Below are 22,355 nucleotides of genomic sequence, written 5' to 3'. Positions count from 1 at the left end.
GCGACCCCCTGGACTACAGCCCACCAGCCTCCCCCGTCCATGGGATTTTCCAGGCAAGAGTACTGGAGTGGGTTGCCATTGCCTTCTCCTGGGAAGGTGGTAAAATCAGATCTGTACTTTAAATCCTTCAGAGAAATGAGGTAACAAAGCAAACTGTCAGCCCGAAACAGGTGAATACAACAAATCACAGTCAAGATCAGCTTATTAGAAGCAGAAACTGATGAAGCCATTAACTGCAGGAACAATTAAACACTAACTCCTGGGAATTCTATGGCAGCCCAGCAGTTAGGACTCCCAAGCTCTCACTGCCAAGGACCAGGGTTCAGTTCCTGGTCGGGTCGGGGAACCAAGATTCTACAAGCTGCGCAGCGAGGCCAATAACAAACAAAACAAAACACACACACAAAACCACACACACTGACTCCTATATCTCAAGTAGAAAACCCAAGCAATCCAAATAAAAATGAGCAAAGGATTTGAATAGACATTTTTCCAAAGAAGACCTACAATTGGTCAACAAACACAGGAAAAGATACTCCACATCACTAGTCATTAAAGAATGCAAATCAAAACCACGATGAGATACTACCCCACACCCAACAGGATGGCTAAAATAAATGACAAGTACTGGCAGGAATGTGGAGAAACTGAAATCTTGCCCATTGCTAATAGGAACGTAAAATTGTGCAGATTCCGTGGAAAACAGCAAGGCAGTTGCTCAAGAAACTAAAACAGAATTACTATATAATCCAACAATTTCATTTCTGGGAATAGATCCAAAAGAAGGGAAAGGAAGGACTGGAACAGAGAGCTGTATGCTCATGTTCAAAGCAGCATTATGGTGGAAGTAATCCAAGTGCTCACTGATAGACGAATAGATAAAGTGTGGATATACATGCAATGGAATATCATTCAGCTTTAAAAAAGGAAGAAAATTCTGATATGTACTCTAGCATGGATTAACCTAAGGGACATTATACTAAATGAAATAAACAGTCACAAAAGGACAAATACTATTATGACCCATTTATACGCGGTAACTAGAATAGTCAAATTCATACAATCAGAAAGTAGAATACATGTTTCTAGGAGTTGGGAAGGAGAGATGGGGAGTTCATGCTGAGTTTCAATTAGGGATGATGAGAAAGCTCTGGAGATGGATGGTGGTGATGGCTGTACAACATGAATGTACTTGATGTCACTGAACTGCGTACTTGTTAAAATGGTAAATTTTATGATTTATATATATTTTACCACAAAAAAAGGGGGAATAAAATTCTTATACATACTACAACATAGATGAACCTCCAGGACATTACCCTAAGTGAAATAAGCCAATTCATAGAGCCAGAAAGTAGAATAGAAGCTACCAGGGGTTGGTGGGTAGGGGAATGGGGAGTTATTGTTTAACAGGTACAGAATTCTGTTTGAGATGATGAAAAAGTTCTGGAAATGAAGAGTAGTGATAGTTTCACAGTGCTGTGAATATACGCCACTGAACCGTGAACTCTAAGATGGTTAAAAAGGTAAATTTTATGTTATGTATATTTTACCATGCATACACATCAAAACTTGTTAAAAAAATAGTTAATTCAAGAAGATCCTATGAAAACAGTATATCAGAAAGAATGAAAACTACAATCAAAATTTGACACCAGGGCCTTTCTTGGTGGTCCAAAGATTCCAGTGCAGGGGGCACCGGTTCCATCCCTGGTAAGGGAACTAACTGCCCACATGCTGCACAGCAGGGCCAAAAACAAAACTGACACCAAGCAACTGATTGATAGAAGGAATCACCTATACCAACATGAGATAAATGTAGAGATTCCAGGGTTCTGGCCAAAGAGGGAGGGCTACAGTGGAGGCTGAAATACCGGCATCAGCACGCAAGAAACTAATATTAAAAGTGGCAAATCGATGAGCTTTTCTATGAGAAAAACAAACAGGATGAAGGCTATGAAGGTGCTGAAAGACAAGAATTTGAAAGATAAGAATTCCAGAACAATTTAACAGTTTAAACTATGTCAGTGGATAAACTGATTTATAAGTAAATGTAAGAAAAAATATATATATTTAAAGTGAAGGGGGCTTTCCTGGTGGCTGAGCGGTAAAGAATTTGCCTGCCAGCGCAGGAGACATGGGTTTGATCTCTGGTCTGGAAGGATCCTACGTTCTGCAGAGCAAGCAAGCCTGTGAGCCACAACTACTGAGCCCATGCCCTGCAACAAGGGAAGCCTCTGCAGTAAGAAGACTGCACGCCTCTAGAGAGTGGCTCCCGCTCGCCGGAACTGGAGAAGAGCCCACCTAGCAACGAAGACCCAGCACGGCTGAAAATGAATAAACACATTTTTTTCATAAAGAGGAAATATGACAAATAAGAACTAAGGGAACCTATTGACAGTAGACCTGCCTTGAAAGAAATGATAAAAGTATGTTTTCTAGAGAGAAGGAAAATTATATAGGTTGGAAGTCCAGACCTATACATACAAAAAAAGGTCAGAGAAGGAATAAATAAACAATAAAATCTTTCATATTCTTATTCTTTATTGAACTAATAGTTGTTCAAAACAATAACAGCAACAGTGTATTATATGGAAACGAATGACAGCAATACTGGAAGGGAGAGGAGGGAGAAATTGGGAATATTGATACTTTATTATAAGGTATCTACACTATCTGTGAAGAGGTACAGAATTATTGAAAGCGAACTTAGATTACTAGTAAAAGTATACTGCAAAATTTAGGGAAACCACTAACATTTTTCAAAAAAGGATAATTCATAGAAGAAAACAGAATAATACAAAATGCTCATTTAAAAAAATAAAAGGGAGAAAAAAGGGAGAAGAGTGAAAAAAAAAACAAAACTAAGACCCAAACTACATGTTGCCTGCGTGCTCAGTCATTTCAGTCATGCCCAACTCTTTGTGACCCCATGGACTATAGCCCGCCAGGCTCCTCTGTCCATGGTTTCCCAAGGCAAGAATACTGGAGTGGGTTGCCATGCCCTCCTTCAGGTGATCTTTCCAACTCAGAGGTGAAACCGAGGTTTCCCACATTGTAGGTGGATGGTGTCAGGGGTCTTACCCTACTGTCGTGGAAAAGTGGCATGTCCTCATGGTTATGGCTAAGGAGTAGCAGAAACGTCTGCTCTAGTAGGCAGAGATCCAGTTTGTGATCTCTTTTACATGGAGTGTTACATGGAATGTACTACCAAAAAACTGAGCAGATAGCAGGATTTGTTGAGTCATCCCAACACACACAGGTCAAACCTATGGTCAGCCAGGTTCAACATGTGAAAATCAATTAAAGTAACTGATCCCATTTATATGCAACCAGTCAAGCCTAAAGGAAATCAACCCTGACTATTCACTGGAAGGAATGAAGCTGAAGCTCCAACACTTTGGCCACCTGATGCGAAGGGCCAGCTCATTGGAAAAGACCCTGATGCTAGGAAAAGATTGAAGGCAGGAGAAGAAGTCGACAGAGGACAAGCTGTTTGGATGGCATCACCAACTCAATGGACATGAGTTTGAGCAAGCTCCAGGAGATGGTGAAAGACAGGGGAGTCTGGCATGCTGCAATCCATGGGGTCCCAAAGAGTCGGACACGACTGAATGAATGAACAAACAGACTGATCATATTAAGAGAAAAAACTGAAAAATCATATGGTCATATCAAAACATGTAGAAAAAAATCCATCATCCATTCATAATACAAACTCTCAGCAAACTAGGATTAGAGGGAACTTCCTTAACTTCATAAAAAAACAACTAGAAGGTTTACAGCTTTCATGTTTATTGCTGAGAAACTAGATGTTTCCCCCCTAAAGTCAGGAACAATGTAAGGATGTCTCATCTTACCACTGCTATTCAACATCATACTGGAAGTCCAAGCTAACGCAAGGAAAGGGATATAAAAGTAGACTGGGAAGGAAAGAATAAAACTGCCTTTGTTCACAGAGAACATGACTGTCTATGCAGAAAACCCCCCAAACTGACAAAAGCTTCTTGGAACAAGGAAGTGACTTAGCAAGGTTACAGGATACAAAGTGAATATACAAAAAATCAACTGCTTTCCTAAGTACTAAAAATGAAAAACTAAAATTTAAAATTAAAAGTGCAATACCATTTATACTAGCAACAAAACAAAAAATATGTATGTCAATATAAATCTAAATGAGGAAAACTATAAAACTCTGATAAAAGAAATCAAAGAAGCTTTGAACAAAGATATTCCTTGTTCAAAGATAGAAGATATCAATTCTAAGATGTCAATTCTTCCCAGTTTGATCTACAGACTCAATGTAATCCCAGTAAGTCTCAGCAAGTTATTTTGGGATTACTGACAAACTGATTCTAAAGTGTATGCAGTGAAGTGAAGTGAAGTCGCTCAGTCATGTCCGACTCCTTGCGACCCCAAGGACTGTAGCCTACTGTGCTCCTCTGTCCATGGGATTTTCCAGTACTGGACTGGGTTGCCATTTCCTTCTCCAGAGGATCTTCCTGACCCAGGGATCGAACCCAGGTCTCCCACACTGTAGGCAGACGCTTTACCATCTGAGCCACCAGGGAATTAAAGTGCATACAGAGAGGCAAAAGATTTATCAGCTAATACAACAAGGAAGAAGAAGAATAAAGTCAGAGAACTGATACTACCTGACTTCAAGACTTCTCACAAAGCTAAATTAATCAAGACAATGAGGTGTTAGCAAATGAATGCACACACAGACGGAGGAAACAAAACAGAGTCCAGAAACAGACTCACAAATATAGTCAATCTTTGACAAAGCAGCAAAGACAATTTAATGGAGAAAGATAATCTTTCCAACAAATGGTGCTGAAACCACTGGAATCCACGTGCAAAAAAAAAAGAAATCTAGATATGACCTTCTACCTTTCATAAAAATTAAGGAAAAATGGATTATAAACCTATATGTAAAAAAGAATACTATAAAGCTACTAAAAGATTATACAAAGTAAAACTTAGAATATAACACTAAAAATAATATGTGAAAGAATATATTGATGACATTATTTAAATTTGGACTTCATTAAAATTTTAAACTTGTGCTTTATGAAAGACACGCTTAAAAGAAGATAAGCCAGAGCCTGGGAGAAAATATTGGCCAAGTAGGTATCTGATAAAGAACTTGTATCCAAACATACAAAGAACTCTTAAAACCGAACAATAAGAGAACAAACATATCAATTAAAAAATGAGCAGAAGACTGGCACAGACATTTCATCAAAGATATACAGATGGCAAAGAAACACATGAAAAGGTGCTCTCTCTCTCTCTCTCTCTATATATATATATATATATGTATACACACACACACACACACACACACACACACACACACACACACACACGTGTTTTGGCCATGCCACGCATATGCAGTATCTTAGTTCCCTAACCAGGGACTGAACTCACGCCCCTGCAGTAGAAGTGCAGAATGTTAGCCGAAGGTCTGCCAGGGAAGTCCTGGTGCTCAATAATATGTGTTATTGTCATTGTTCAGTTGCTAAGTCGTGTCTGAGGTTGTTGCTATTTCTCCCAGCAATCTTGATTCCATCTTGTGAGTCATCCAGGCCGGCATTCTGCATGATGCATTCTGCATATAAGTTAAATAAGCAGGGTGACAGTATACAGCCTTGACATATTCCTTTCTCAATTGGGAAACAGTCCGTTGTTCCATGTCCAGTTCTGTTTCTCCTTGTCCTGCATACAGGTTTCTAAGGAGACAGGTAAGGTGGTCTGGAATTCCCATCTTCTTGAAGAATTTTTCACAGTTTGCTGTGATCCACATAGTCAAAGGCTTTTGCATAGTCAATGAAGCAGTAGTGGCTGTTTTCCTGGAATTCCCTTGCTTTTTCTATGATCCAGAAATTTGATCTCTGGCTCCTCTGCCTTTTCTAAATCCCTCTTGTACATCAGGAAGTTCTCAGTTCACATACTGTTGAAGCCCTGCTTGAAGGATTTTGAGCATTACCTTGCTAGCATGTGAAATGAAGACAACTGAATGTGTTCAAGTATGTATTATTAACAAACTTCAAACTAAAATTACAAGATACTACTACATGCCTATTAGAATTGCTAAAATCCAAAAAATTGTCAGATACTGGATGCTGAATGAATAGGCACTCTCATTAATTGCTGATGGGAAAATAAAATGGTACGTCGCTTTGGAAGACAATTTGACAGTCTTATTGTTGTTCAGTCACTAAGTCATGTCTGACCCTTTGCAAGCCTACGGACTGCAGTAACACCAGGCCTCCCTGTCCCTCACTATCTCCTGAAGTTTGCCCAAGTTCATGTCTATTGAGTCAGTGATGCTATCCAACTTCTGCCACCCTCTTCTTTTGCCTTCAATCTTTCTTAACATCAGGGTCTTTCCCAATGATTTGGCTATTGTATCAGGTGGCCAAAGTATTGGAGTTGCAGCTTCAGCATTAGTCCTTCCAATGAATATTCAAGGTTGATTTCCTTTAGGATTGACTGGTTTGATCTCCATGCTGTCCAAGGGACTCTCAAAGACTCTTCTCCAGTATCACAATTCAAAAGCATCAATTCTTCAGCACTCAGCCTTCTTTATGGTCCAACTCTCACACCTGTACATGACTACTGGAAAAACCATAGCTTTGACTACATGGACCTTTATTGGCAATGATGGCTCTGCTTTAATTAATAAGCTGTCCAGGTATATCATAGCTTTCCTTCCAAGTGTCTTCTAATTTCAAGGCTGCAGTTGCCATCTTCAGTGATTTGGGGGCCCAAGAAGAGAAAATCTGTCACTGCTTCCACTTTTCCCCATATATTTGCCATGAAGTGATGGGACTGGATGCCATGATCTTAGTTATCTGAATGTTGAGTTTTAAGTTAGATTTTTCACTCTCCTCTTTCACCCTCTTCAAGAGGCAATTTAGTTCCTCTTTGCTTTCTGCCATTAGAGGGTATCATCTGCATATCTGAGGTGGTTGGTATTTCTCTTGGCAATCTTGATTACAGCTTGTAACTCATCCAGCCCAGCATTTTTCATGATGTACTCTGTATATAAGTTAAATAAACAGGGTGACAATATATAGCCTTGTTGTACTCCTTTCCCAGTTTTGAACCAGTCAGTCAGTCAGCTGTTACACGTAAGGCTCTAATTGCTGTTTCTTGATTCAAATACAGGTTTCTCAAGAGACAGGTAAGATGGACTGGTATTTCCATCTCTTTAAGAATTTTCCACAGGTTGTTGTGATCCACACAGTCAAAGGCTCTGGCATAGTCCATGAAGCAGAAGTAGATGTTTTTCCAGAATTCCCTTTCTTTCTCTATGATCCAGCAAATGTTGGCAATTTGATGTCTGGTTCCTCTGCCTTTTCTAAACCCAGCTTGTATATCTGGAAGTTCTTGATTCAAGTACTGCTGAAGTCTAGCTTGAAGGATTTTGAGCATAACCTTACTAGCATGGGAAGTGAGCACAATTGTTCGGCAGTGTGAACATTCTTTAACACTGTCCTTCTTTGGGACTGGGATGAAAACTGACCTTTTCCAGTCCTGTTGCCACTGCTGGGTTTTCCAAATTTGCTGACATACTGGGTGCAATACTTTAACAGGATTATCTTTTAGGATTTTAAGGTAGGAATGCTTCCTAAGGCCCACTTGACTTCACACTCCAGGATGTCTGGCTCTAGGTGAGTGACCACAACATTGTGGTTATCCCGGTCGATAAGACCTTTTTTAAATAGGTCTTCTGTGTGTTCTTGCACCTCTGTTGCCTCTGTTAGGTCTTTACTGTTTTTGTTCTTGGCAGTCTTATCATTTGATAAAGCAATTGTGCTCCTGCTTATTTACTAAATTGAGTTAGAAACTTCTGTCCACACAAAAACCTCATGTGAATGTTTGCAGCAGCATTAAATTGCCAAAGATTGTTAAGAAATCAAGATATCCTCCAATAAGTAAATGTAGAACAAACTGTAGTACTCACACAATTAATAGTCAACATTAAGAAGAAACGACTTGTAAGCCACAAAAAGACAAGATAGAATCTTAAATATTGCTAACTGAAAGAAGCCAGTTCAGAACAGGTTACATACCATGTAATTTCAACTATACAACATTTTAGAAAAGGCAAAACTATAGAGACTTAAAAAGACCAGTGATTGTCAGGGGATGGAGGAGACTGAAGGAGAGATGAGTAAGCAGAGCACAGGAGATTTTTAGGATAGTGAAACTACTCTTTGATACTGTCATAGTAGACAATGACATTATGTATTTGTCAAAACTCACAGACCTGTACAAAGAGTAAACTTTAATGTAAACTGTGGATAATATGTAATAACAATTTATCAATACTGGTTCATTAAATGCGCCACTCTAATATAAGATGGTAAAAATAGGGAAAGCTGTGTACAGGGGAAAGAAGGTATATAAGCACTTTCTATATTATCTGCTGAATTTTTCTGTAAATCTAAAACTGTTCTAAAAAGTAAAACCTATTAGCTAGAAAAATCACTCACTGAATCCACTGAGTGCAGTGGTGTAGAAAATGGACTGAACGTGAACTAAAGAGAATGCAGGCAAGAAGATCAGTGTGGAGGAGGCTATGATAATATCAACTTTCTCTCCCAGCAACAGTGTATGAGAGTGTATACTTACATCTTTGTCAAAAGTAGCTATCATTGTTGGTGAAAAATAATTTATTCTAATTCACATTTCTTTAATGTCTAACGAGGCCCAGCATCTTTTCATAGATAACTGACCATTTGTATTTCTTTTATGTCCTTGGTCTTTTTTAGTTATTTGTTCTTTCCTTGATTTACAAATTCTTTAACACCTTCTGTATTTTTTTCTTTCTCTTTTATTTTTTAAGTTATGAAACTATGATAGCACATTTACAGGAGAGTTGAAAAACACAGAACAAAGTTACATATAGTTCCACTACATATTACAATTATTTTCTAAGTAGATAAATTAAGATTTTTAGTTGGAGTTGCAATATCAAACTCTCAAGATTTAACAGAATGAATATACAGAAAAGTAAAAGGATACAGTAGACCGGAAAAGCATCATGATCCAATTGAACACAATGAAGACTTATACAATTTTCACACAACAGTAGGGTATAAATTCTATTCAAGTTCCCATAGACTATAAACTAGGAGACACTGGAACATATCCGGGGACACAAAACAAGGTAATCCTTTCTGTATTTTATCACAACGTAAAAAATATCTTTCGACTTTTATAACCATCATTTTTAATCACTACATATTATTTCACCACCAGAAACTTACTATTTAAAACCAGTTCTTAGATTTTTAATGTCACAGATATCACTATGAAAATTTTGTGCACAGTTTTTTTACATTATGAATTCTTTCCTTTGAACATATTTTTGGAATAAGAAATACTTAATTTGTGACTGAAAACACATTTTTATACTTTCGATGAAAGGATATTATCAATTTGTACTGTCATCAGCAATATGTTAAATACTAGATTCACTGCATACTTACAATCACTAGGTATTACAGTATTTTAATATATTTGCTAATTTAGTAGCATAAAAATGTCATTTTATCAATTTGTGCTTTTCTTTATTTCTTTATTGGTGTAAACCAGCATATTCTCAAATATTTACTTGTTTTTTCTTGAGAAATTTTGGTTTATTTTCTTCATTTATTAATCTAAGAGAACATAAAAATTTTTTCCTTTGACTACAATAACAGATCCATATGAATACTTTAATAATAAACTATAGCCTTAAAAAAAAAAACTATAGCCTTTTGTTGTTTCAGTTTGCTGCAAACATTTTTGATGTTCTATGGTTTCCTTTTTAGTTATACCTCTGTGATATACAGAAAATTTAATTTTTATGCAGTCAAATAAATTTTCTTATGTTAATTCTATTATCCTAAGTTTAAATGATTATAGTCCATTCAGTAATTTGAAAATTATACTTTCTTTGTATTTTTCCATGTTTAAATGATTTATTTTTAACTTATTACTCTCATAAACTTTTGCTTGTTTACACTAATAATAGCTAACATTTACTGAGCATTCACTACACCACAGGTGCTATCATAAACCTGTTTACATAAAAGTGTTGTGATCCCACAGACTGTAGCCCATCAGGCTCCTCTGTCCATGGAATTCTCCAGGCAAAAATACTAGAGTGGGTAGCCATTCACTTCTCCAGGGGATCTTCCTGACCCAGGGATGGAACCTGGGTCTCCTGCACTACAGGTAGATTTTTTATACTATTTTAGCCACCAGGGAAGCCCTGTTTACATATGTGAATTTATTTAACCCTTACAACTACCTTCTAAGGATTAAATATTTGTAGTACCCCAATTTCACAGATGAGGAAACCCAGGCTTTGTGTAGTTAAGTAATTCAGGTAGTATCACACAAGTAGCACACCTGGCAATACCTGGGTATTAAGCAGCAGAGTCTGACTCTACAGCCTGTGCTTTTAACATTACATTATACTGATACTCAAGTTATTTCAATGACATTTTTAATATACGATTCTTCTCTTGATCATTGTTTTGTAATGCCTTCTTCACTGAAATTCTTTTCATAGAGTCTTAGACTATTTAGTTTGCTCTCCTGATTTCTCTTTTTATAGTAACAATACATGGTTTTAAAGACTATAGTTATAAAATGTATTTTTATGTTTGAAAGTTTTAGGATTTGTGTTAGTATAATTTTAAAAGGAATTTTTTTTTTTTGGCAAGCAGGATCTTAGATCTCTGACTAGGGATCAGACCCACGTCCCCTGCCTTGGGAGCTTGAAGTTTTAACCACTGGATCGCCAGGCAAGTCCCTGAAAGGAATAGAAAGTACCTGAGGAAAAATGCAATCTTAATACGGTATCTTTACCATACACTGGTGTCTTCCCGGGCAGGATAACAATAATGAGCTGCAGCCCTGAGTAGGTGTTCTTGAGATGCCGGAACATGGGCTCCACGCTGTCTGCCCCTTGCGCGTATTTGCAGAAGCAAGGCTGACCCTGGATGGGCATCCCTGCGTCCTTGGAAATCTTCCGCAGCTGGTCCGTGAAACCCCTGGAAGGAGAAATCACTAAAAATAAAGCTTTTGTCTAGTTATCAACATCTAAAAAGTAGTAATGGAAAGTTTGGGAAGGGAATGGAAAACAAAGCAAAGATTTGTGTGCTCCATATAGCAAGAGGTCACCAGACTAGTGATGTGAAAGGCCAGCAACTGGTCAGTAATCTATTTTGCAAACTAAGAACACTATTTTATGGCTATGTGACATTTTGTAGTTTACAAAGGATATCAGTAATAGAGTGTGCTGGTTAAGAGCTCAGCTCTAGAATTAGCATGACAGGTTCCAGTTCTAATTCTGTTACTTGCTAGCTATAGAATTTCAGGCACATTTTTTCAGTTTCTCTCATCTGTAAAATGACTACTTCCAATATAGGGTTGATGTGAAGATTAAATGAGATAATACACATTAAGCACTTAGTGCACTGCCCAAGACCTGGTGTAAAAGCTTGATAAACTTAAGCTATTATACATTTTCTAATTTGATCCTGACAAGATTCATAAGAAGGTGGTAGGGTAAGGTGTTATCACCATTTTACAGATCTGAAAATAGCTTCAGGGACATTAAGTATTAGATCAAAATCAAATGCTTAGATAAGTGGCAAGACCCAGAACTATGACCTAGTTCAGAATTTCTTTCTACAATAATACCTATTTGAAACTAGGATAGCAGGAAAGATTCTGTCCTCAGAAAAGATTTAGGAAAAAAAAAAAAGAAAACATTAAAAAAAAAAGAGGTAGACAGCACTTTAATAATTCTGCACTTAGCCTAGGATAAATAAGTAATAATGTTGAGGTTTAACAATCACTTTACTTGTTTTTAAAACAAATACATCCCTAAGTCAAGGATCTGAATGGTCTTTGCTCAAAAACTCTGATTCCCTCAGGACAGAGATGAAGTTTGTAGGAATTCCCTCCTCCTCCTTTTCCTTATTAGTATCTAATTCAAGAAAGTATGAAGTTGAATATCTTCACTTAGCCTGAACAAGAGCCGTAAGCCCAATGATTATGAGACTTCTATCAAGCCATGAATAACAAATGTAAAATGAAAAGAGTACCTCAAAGCTTGAAAAACAACTGGAGGTGATTTCTTTAGTCTCTGGAGGTCAAGAAAGATAATCGCAGCATTGTACTTAACTGTGCTCCAGACATTTTACTTGAAAGTCAGGGGATAACAAGTTTGGAGAAAGAATATACTACGTGAACCTCAAGACATACATTTAGAGATTTGGAGCTAATAAAAAGGAGGTGGCACTAGTGGTAACCTGCCTGCCAATGCAGGAGATGTAAGAGACGCAGGTTCGATCTCTGGGTTGGGAAGTTCCCCTGGAGTAAGGCATGGCAACCTACTCCAGTGTTCTTGCCTGGAGAATCCCGTGGACAGAGGAGCCTGACGAGCTATAGTCCATAGAGTCGCCAGGAGTTAGACATGGCTTAGCATGCACACATGCATGAACAGAATTAAATAGGAAAAAAAACTTTTTTCACATGAGGGAGGCAAAACAAATTCTGAATTGATCCTGGGGTAAACTGATCTCTATGTCACTCAAGAACTATTCATTACAGGCATATAAGGTCTGTTAGTGGACTTAGACAATAACAATTTTTCTTAGGATTAGATTCTAGAGAGGAGATAAGAACTTTACACAAATATTATAACTTTATTTTACACAGGCAGTGACAAGTACAAATGGAGAGGATACTGACAAACTACTAACTTTACTATTATGGATTATTTCCACATTGCAAATCACAGAAGATTGAGTATCATTTAGAGGAGTAGAGATAAAATAGAGGCATTTCAGTAAAGAGCGGCATGAGTGTAAATGGAAAAAAACACCAGAGAGTTTGAGGGCATACAGTGTTCAGTTTCTTTGTCCAAAATATATGAACATGGAGAAAGGATTTAAAGAGGCAAATGGAAAAACTTTAAAAATGTTATTCTTCGTTAATCAGAAGCCTAAAGTTTTAGAATGGAGCTCATCACAAGTGGAGTTGGTACTCTTTTCACGATAGCACAACTCCTCAAACAACAGTAACAGCAGAAGTCCTCAAGAGGGCCACAGCCCCAAAGATTGGTTTTCCAAAGGAGAGGAGACAGAGAAAGGAAACCTAAGTGATAAAAAGAAACCAGGAAGGCAAGAATGGAGAGACTGTCAGTAAGGCAGTCAACTGTATCTAATGCTGCACAAATTTTGAAAAAATAATGGGTCAGAATCAGTTCAGTTGCTCAGTCGTGTCCGACTCTTTGCAGCCCCATGGACTGCAGCACACCAGGCTTCCCTGTCCATCATCAATTCCCGGAGACTACTCAAATTCATGTCCATCGAGTCGGTGATGCCATCTAACCATCTCATTCTCTGTCATCTCCTCCTCCTCCTGTCTTCAATCTTTCCCAGCATCAGGGTCTTTTCAAATGAGTCAGTTCTTCTAATTAGGTGGCCAAAGTATTGGAGTTTCAGCTTCAGCATCAGTCCTTCTAATGAATATTCAGGACTGATTTCCTTTAGGATGGACTGGTTGGATCTCCTTGCAGTCCAAGGGACTCTCAAGAGTCTTCTCCAACACCACAGTTCAAAAGCATCAATTCTTTGGTGCTCAGCTTTCTTCACAGTCCAACTCTCACACCCATACATGACTAATGGAAAAACCATAGCCTTGACTAGAAGGACCTTTGTGAGCAAAGTAATGTCTCTGCTTTTCAATATGCTGTCTAGGTTGGTCATAACTTTTTTTCCAAGGAGCAAGCATGTTTTAATTTCATGGCTGCAGTCACCATCTGCAGAGATTTCGGAGCCCCCAAAAATCAAGTCTCTCATTGTTTCCATTGTTTCCCCATCTATTTCCATGAAGTCATGGGACCAGATGCTATGATCTTAGTTTTCCGAATGTTGAGTTTTAAGCCAACTTTTTCACTCCTCTCTTTCTCTTTCATCAAGAGGCTCTTTAGTTCTTTTTCCCTTTCTGCCATAAGGGTGGGGTCATCTGCATATCTGAGGTTATTGATATTTCTCCTGGCAATCTTGATTCTGGCTTGTGTTTCATTCATCTCAACATTTGGCATGATGTACTCTGCATAGACGTTAAATAAACAGGGTGACAATATACAGCCTTGATGTACTCCTTTCCAGATTTGGAACCAGTATGTTGTTCTATGTCCAGTTCTAACTGTTGCTTCTTGACCTGCATACATATTTCTTAGGAGGCAGGTCAGGTGGTCTGGTATTCCCATCTCCTGAAGAGTTTTCCAGAGTTTGTTGTGGTCCACACAGTCAAAGTCTTTGGCATAGTCAATAAAGCAGAAATAGGTGTTTTCCGGAATTCTCTTGCTTTCTTTAATGATTCAGTGGATGTTAGCAGTTTGATCTCTGATTCCTCTGCCTTTTCTAAATCTGGCTTGAACATCTGGGAGTTCACGGTTCATGTACTATTGAAGCCTGGCATGGAGAATTTTGAGCATTACTTTGCTAGACTGTGAGATGAGTGCAGTTGTGTGGTAGTTTAAGCATTCTTTGGCATTGCCTTTCTTAGGGATTGGAATGAAAACTGACCTTTTCCAGTCCTGTGGCCACTGCTGAGTTTTCCAAATTTGCTGGCATATTGAGTGTAGCACTTTCACAGCATCATCTTTCAGGATTTGAAATAGCTCAACTGGAATTCCATCACCTCCACTAGCTTTGTTCGTAGTGATGCTTCTTAAAGCCCACTTGACTTCACATTCCAGGATGTATGGCTCTAGGTGAGTGATCACACCATCATGGTTATCTGGGTCATGAAGTTCTTTTTTGTATAGTTCTTCTGTGTATTCTTGCCACCTCTTCTTAATATCTTCTGCTTCTATTAAGTCCATACTATTTCTGTCCTTTATTGTGCCTATCTTTGCATTTTCCCTTGGTATCTCTAATTTTCTTGAAGAGATCTCTAGTCTTTCCCATTATATTGTTTTCCTCTATTTTTTCACACTGATCACTGAGGAAGGCTTTCTTATCTCTCCTTGCTATTCTTTGGAACTCTGCATTCAAATGGGTATATCTTTCCTTTTCTCCTCTGCCTTTAGCTTCCCTTCTTTTCTCAGCTATTGAGAATAGACCATTAGAACTGATAAGCACAAAGATACTTTTGTGCTTGAAATTGATTCCAGGAATCAATTTTAGTAGAGCACTAAAACTTCAAGGAAAGAGACTGAGTGGAAGCCTGGAATCCTGAGAGTGTCGAGGCAAAATGAAGACTTGTTTTAAACTTAAACAGAAGATTGATGAGGGAAAGAATCTGGAGAAGACGAAAAGTAGTGGAGATGGAGGCCAAATTGTGGAAAGTGAAAATGAGAAGTTAAATGACTCTTTTAAGGAACTCAATTGAGAAACAAGGATGTTATTTAATTCTCATTCAGTAAATAAGTACTATTATCTCTATTTTTAAAAGGTAAAAACAGAAGCATAATAAGATTAAATAAATTATTCATGGTAATAAAGTTAGGAAGTGGCAAACCTGGGAATTAAATCTAACCTATTTGCCATCAAAAGTCAATGGTACTTCTGCCATATCATATAAGCTAGTCTATTAGAATGCCTATAAGAATCAATCAGTTACTTGGATATGACCAAAAAATTCAGAATCTTCATCAAAGTACTGAGAAGAAACATTTTTAAAGGTTCATTGATTAAATATACTTCATATTGAGGCAATGTTGGTTAGATTATTAGCTGAATAATTTAAAACTGAAATACAAAATTTAAACACAAAATGGTCCCAAAGTGAAACTAATGACAAGCCTTACTTCAATATTTCTTCTCTACATTGCCTCTGTGTGGCAAAACAAGCTATAGCCCACATTTTGATTTCAACTCCTGTGTGGAACTGTTTCCCTCGCATGTCCCATACTCCGTGGCTTGGTGTTGCTACAGTCCGGTTCTACAGAGAAAGAAAAATAATAAGGCAAAAAAGAGCAAAACATTTAATATATAACTTATTTGAATGAGGTGAAAATAAGCATTTCAAATTGCTGGAATAGGCTTTTCTAAATCAATATTTTATATTTTTATCACAAAAAAACAAAAGTTCCACTAATTTCAAGCAAAGATACTCATCTTGAAACAAAAAAACTGTTGGAATGTAAAATACTTTCTAAATTCCAGACTCAGCTAGGATGTCCTTCTCTCCAAACACAGAAACTGTATGTTTATAATTTAAACATGATATCAAGAGGTTTTACCCGGCCTCCATATTGGAGCATAGGTGCTGGAAGTACGCGTCCGGTTACATGAGCCATTTCATCTCGAACTTTAAATTGAAACTCTTGAACAAATGGATCTGTTTCATAATTTGCACTTCTTACCTAACAACAGAAAAGGTTTGTAGTTACTTTCAAAATTCCCCTAATTTCCCTTTAGAGCCCTCTAATTTTTTTCTTCACTGTGTCAATAATATTTTATAATAGGTCTAGATAATGGTACCCAAAACCCAAAATATAGAGCAGATTCTTTACCTGGGGACTACAGACCATGAGTGGACAGTAAGAGGTCTGTGAACTTCCTGTTCATTTGTAGAATATTTAATTGTATTAGGTTGGGTAATAAGAAATTTCAACTATTTATGACTCATGAAAATGGTAATTTTATATGGTTAAGCCTAATACATTTTGGGGAGGGTGGTCAAGAGATTGCAAGAGAAATACCTGACCTAAAAATGGTTAATGACTTCTAATCAGAGGATCTGGACATATACTATTAAAATTTTATGTAGAGCTTGATAGCAAATATCAATAATCCTAAGCTTTTTTCCCTAATTGATAACAAATTATATAAAATCTACTTGAATATTTTCCAATAAAACACAGCAGAAGATAAAATTTACTTAAAGAGATACACTTGAGACAGACAAGAAAGCCAAGATGAGATGCAGATTATAATTTTTACATAATATACCAATATATGCAAAGAATTTATTGTAATCTCAGAAGTGTAATTCATGCTTATAGTGTGCTATAATGTGTTTTTCAAAACATATTTTTTTAGTCTCAGGGTAAAGGTCAGATAAGGTTACAAAAAGGGCAATGTTCAAGTCTTTGAGTAAAAAATCTAGTAAAAACACTATGTAAATCTACATATATAACCCCACAATAAGCAGGAAAAGTTTTCTAAATTATGCGCTAATGATTTTTTCCTTCAAGCTTAAATGCCATTCATTTCTGTAAGATTATTAAGAATGACAACTATTTACCAAGACTTGCTTGGTGATGTGCTTGGTGTGAAATGTTTTATGATTTTTACAATAACCTTAATTACAAATAAGTCTTTTATACTTTTTATTTTACAGAGGATAAAACTAAAGCTTAGTAAAGTGAAATGATTGGTCTAAACCATATAGCTAAGCAAGTGACATATAATCTGAAATCTGTACATTCTGATTCTAGAGTTCCTACTCTCAGTCACTGTTCTAGCCTACTGGATGCTATAACTATAAATATAGTAAGGGACGGAGGAGCCTGGTGGGTTGCCGTCTATGGGGTCGCAGAGAGTCGGACATGACTGAAGCAACTTAGCAGCAGCAGCAGCAGTAACCGTGAGTAAAGAAGTCAGACTGTGAACCTGGAGCTGTTAAGATTCCAAGTGCTAGCCTGGCAGGCTACAGCCCATGGGGTAGCAAAAAGTCAGACACAACTAACTTTCAAGATAAGATCCAGGTGCCTTTATTTTTCACTTCGCCCTAATTCTGTCAGTTTTATAATGTATTAATATCTCTTTTCTCCCCATTTAGAATAAGGAGAGCTTAGAGACTCCATAAGGCAGGAGCTGTCTTATACTTCTTTATTCATCCTATACAGCTACCAGTGTTGATACTGGGGCTAAGCAATCCTACTTTGTGTGTTTAGCTTCTCACTATTGCTAGTCATAAAACCTGGACTTTCATTTCCCATTTTAGGTAGGAGGTGATCAAAGTTCAGTTCGCTAAACTGAAACATTAGTTCTGAGATTATCTGTTCTGAATCTAACTAAAGAGCTTGGGGTTAAATTAGAAAGCTCTAACCTTCTTCATAGAATTCACTAAGATTTACCCCTAGACTACCGCTAGAATACTTCCATAATCTCTTTTAATTCTGACAGCCCATGAAATGATAATGAGCTGATATGGTAGCTATTCTTCTTTAGTAGCTCACCCTAATATGTTTTAAATTTCTATTTCTGGGGTAAGTACTAACCAATCTGCTAATTTCCTCTTGTCTATCTGGTGCAGATCTTGCTGTGGCTTTGATCATAGTGGAGGTTTGATTGTCCGTTAGCTTCTTGATACATCGTTGCCCTGCCACAATATTACAGACCTACAAATGGAAAAAAAGTTTTGTACTAGATATATATATCTTTCTTAAAATTGAGTGCAATTAAATGTGACATTTTAAATCTTAATTTAACTTAAAATTTAAAATCTACTCCATTAAGCCACTTATGTTTAATATCATGTCAAGTAGAAAAGCAGTAAATAATACTGCTTCACAGTATGATTATAATCAGGTAAAATGTACACTGGATAAAAAGGCTGAAAAGAAGTGTACCAAAATGTTAACAGCAGTTATGTTTAGAGGGGCAGGACCGTGGATGAATTTTTTCCCGTATTATTTCATAACTGAAAATTCAGAATAAATAAGGAAATTTAAAGACAGTTCAATTTAAAAATAAATGTGAGTATGAAGTAAGTTACAGGACATTAAAAATCTTAACAGAATGATGAATAAGAGGATATTAATAAGCAGCCTAAACACATTACTTCTAGTGGCAGATAGGTATGTTTCTGTTCCTGCCCCACTTGCAGACAGGGAAGGTGTGGGTACTTCAGCTGAAGAGTATACTTTTCTCTGAAATACTGTGCTACTGTTCTCTCCACAGTTTGGCCATTTTCTAACTGTAAAGGAAAGCTGGAAAAAAAAAATTACACATTAACAATTCATCCCATTAGGAGCAAGCAAAACACCCAATCTACCAACTAGAGTAAGCTGCCTCACATCATCTCTGTTCTGACAAACACCAGCTTTTCTTACGTTTGATGACTGGCAGGCCTTCTTGTTACATTACAAACACGGTATTTCCGTCTCATTGTTCCACAATGAGTCACTTCAACCTTCAGACCTGTTCCCAACAAGAAAAACTGAGGTTACAGAACTGTCACAAGTGACATATTCATAACTCTAAAGCCTGTTCACCACTATAAGAACTCAAAATTCTAAACAGACAGAAAATCTGTGAAATAGGCGATATGATTAACAAAGGATTATATATATATATAACACATAGTTAATAATGGGTACAATCATGATAGACCTAACTCCAAACCATTTCCCTATTCTATCAAGCTATTAAAAAATAGCATAAAATTTGCAAAGCCTTTAGATCAAGGGATAAAGTTCTTCATTAATTTTATAAAAAAGCTCTGCTTATATTGTAGGTTTATATGCTGGGAGAGGGAAGCAGCAATGGAAAGGAGTTACCATAACTCTCAAAACATTCTGTAACCTTCAAAATATGTGATATCTCAACTCCCCAGGCATCACATACTGACTGAAGATCATAATTTCATAAAGCTCATGAAGAAAGTCCTTCACAGATTTTTAAACAAGGAAGGAAAAAAAAAAAAATCCCAGGCCCTTTTAACAGAAGTGGAGTGACAACTCTGTTAAAGGATAATATAGTGACACAGTTCTTTCACTACTGACCATTAGAAATCAGGGCAAAATAGCGAATGCAACCAAACTAATTCCTGCAGCAAGTAATCCAGACGTTCTCATGGAATCAATGACCTCTTTGGGAATCTGACAAAAGCAATAAATTCTCAAAAAAATGCAACATACACTTAATGCAGCATATGAATTTAGATGTTAGTGGATCCATGAGTCTGTCTGTGGACCCTAGGGGTTTGAGGATCCCAGGTCTGCTTCAGAAGGTGAGGCTGTGGGCTTTTAAACCATTGGCTGAAATTCTCTGGGATGAATTTTCCTAAGCAATGGTGTCCAAAAGGATTTTCTGAGATGATATGATTTCTACACCTGTACTAAAATCACTACTAATGTTCCTGAGCACAAGAAATGTAGCTACTGTGACTGAAATTTTTTTTTTCTTTTGTACCTATGTATCCCATAGTGCAGATGTTCTCAACCTGAGGTGACTCTGACCTCCAGGGGAGATTTGGTAATGTCTGGAGACATTTTTGGGGGCTTCCCTGATTGTTAAAACTGGGGGTGCTATTGGCATCTGGTGGATGCTAGATTTAGGAATGGGTGGACCCAGGGATGCTGCTAAATTATATTGCAACGCACAGAACAGCACTACCTCCCATCCCCGACCGCAACAAAGAATTATCCAGCCCAAAATATCAATTGTGCCAAGGTTGAGAAACCCTGCTACAGTATAACTTATTTTCCTATCTACTAACTGCAGAACCAAACACAAAGTTCAATCACAGTAATATTTTCTTATGACATATCAGCACAAATTAAGATGTTAAATGGACACAGTGCCACTACACCAGACTGGTATGAGGTTTTTTGAGAAGTACTCTTAACTGAGTCAGTGAGAAATAGTTTTTGTTAGTAACTATCTTTATAAAACTAAACTTTCACGTCAATTAGAGCATTTATTATGCTTCTATATTATAAATGAAAATAGAAAATATTACCAAGAGAAGATCTTTCAAGAAGGAAATACCAACTATATGAAGTAAACAAGATGTAAAAATACTGTTTGGGGGAAAACATGATGGAAAAATTTGAAACAAATTTCCATTATCTATACCACTTAGCAATTTGTTTTCAAATCTCCCCTTTGAATTAAAAAAAAAATTATCAGTAAGGTTCTACAAGCCTACTAAATAAGTTTTTATCAAAAATAAAACCGACACTCTTACATACGTATGGTACTTTTACCATAAACTTCCTCCAGTATTTCTGCTATTTAACTATGATGAATTATTGTACAAAGAAACCACCCTAAAGTAATTATTAATTATTTAGGAAAAAGTTCAACTGGAATGAAATGAGTATTGTACTAGGAAGTGTATTCATTATACCATAGTTTATACCATTATTAAACAGTTTTCATCAAATTTCTCATGCTGACAAAAAATTAAACTCAAATATATAGTTTAAAACATGTAACTTTGATTCTGTGTTACTGAGATAGGAATACATGATGTACTTTAAAGAGCTCTCTCTTTTTTAAAAGCCTTCTTGGCTTTGAATGGAGGAAAAAATCATCAGTTTGTCAATTAGATCTAACTCATACTTTTCTACCCCAAATCTACAGTCATAGGTGCCTAAGGGTGAGATTCAAATTCAGGGGTTAGCAAAGAATTGAAATTTTTTAAAAAAATGGACTAGATAATTCTCTGCCCAGGTCCCTCCCCAAACCCTCCATCCAACCGAAAAATGTTTTTGGCTTTAATAAATCAAATATTGAACCTATAAACTTGGCTTTACCTTCACTATAACATCAACTTTATAATGCTTTCTAGTCATTTTTTCAGTCATTTCTTTGGCCCCCTGAGCAGTTGAAGTTAAGATCGAGTCCATGCTCTTCGGGCAGCAGTTGAATCCTTGTTCTGTACATCTTGTATTTTCTGTGATAGAGTGGTGATATGAGTTGATTGCATAGTTACCGCAAAATAATGTAAGTGACTTCATGATATCAGAGGTGGTAACTAAGCAGCAACTCCACTGGAAACCATGGCATTTAGATGATCACATATTAATGGTGGGTAATGCACTACCTTCCAACAAAGCTGACTGTGCAGTTAATACAGATTATGACAGGACAATGGTATGGCTGCAATACAAGAATATATAACACTTTCTTATTCTGACAAAAGTCTTGAGATAAATAGATGCTCATCTTCAAAGCAGGAGGGAAATTCCTTTAAATGTTTTACTACAATGACTATTTCTCTCTCTTGGTTACTGAATGGCACAGAATAAATGATTACCGGAGCTAGCAGGATGTATTCAACTATACTAACTGATTTGGGGGACTGAAAGATGTTCAGAAAACAAACTTCAAATTACCTGCAACAAATAGGTAAAACCTTAAAATTAAACAACATAATTATTTCTGACTATTTAAGATGTAACACTTATTACAAACAGAATTTATAGTATTCATTCTAATTAGAGAATATCGAATTTCTCTTTGTGCCTAAATAATAAAGAACTAAATACAATGGAGTCACATCTTACATGAGGACTAAGTTCCAAAGTGAGGAACAAGGCAAGAATCTTACATAATCAAAATTATTCTTGAAAAATCCCTTAAACT

The 22,355-nt window shown here is 36.8% G+C and overlaps 1 protein-coding gene across 9 annotated transcripts in view; it reads right to left on the bottom strand.

Annotated features, from left to right (window-relative positions):
* Window positions 1-22,355, bottom strand: part of LOC138416602 (protein argonaute-3) — a 112,908-nt gene that overhangs the window by 14,614 nt on the left and 75,939 nt on the right. For all 9 annotated transcript variants that reach the window (XM_069546198.1, XM_069546107.1, XM_069546395.1 and 6 more), the window contains 6 exons: window positions 19,094-19,181; window positions 18,823-18,970; window positions 18,260-18,379; window positions 16,274-16,396; window positions 15,839-15,972; window positions 10,876-11,060 (listed from right to left, as the gene is read on the bottom strand). In XM_069546198.1, the coding sequence (XP_069402299.1) occupies window positions 10,876-11,060; window positions 15,839-15,972; window positions 16,274-16,396; window positions 18,260-18,379; window positions 18,823-18,970; window positions 19,094-19,181 (798 nt within the window). The remainder of the gene's footprint in view (window positions 1-10,875; window positions 11,061-15,838; window positions 15,973-16,273; window positions 16,397-18,259; window positions 18,380-18,822; window positions 18,971-19,093; window positions 19,182-22,355) is intronic.

The sequence above is a fragment of the Ovis canadensis genome, chromosome 1, assembly GCF_042477335.2.
Source record: "Ovis canadensis isolate MfBH-ARS-UI-01 breed Bighorn chromosome 1, ARS-UI_OviCan_v2, whole genome shotgun sequence".
In the NCBI taxonomy this organism is placed as follows: Eukaryota; Metazoa; Chordata; class Mammalia; order Artiodactyla; family Bovidae; genus Ovis; species Ovis canadensis.
The sequence above is the reverse complement of the archived record's forward strand: the minus strand, read 5'-3'. Positions and strand labels throughout refer to the sequence as shown.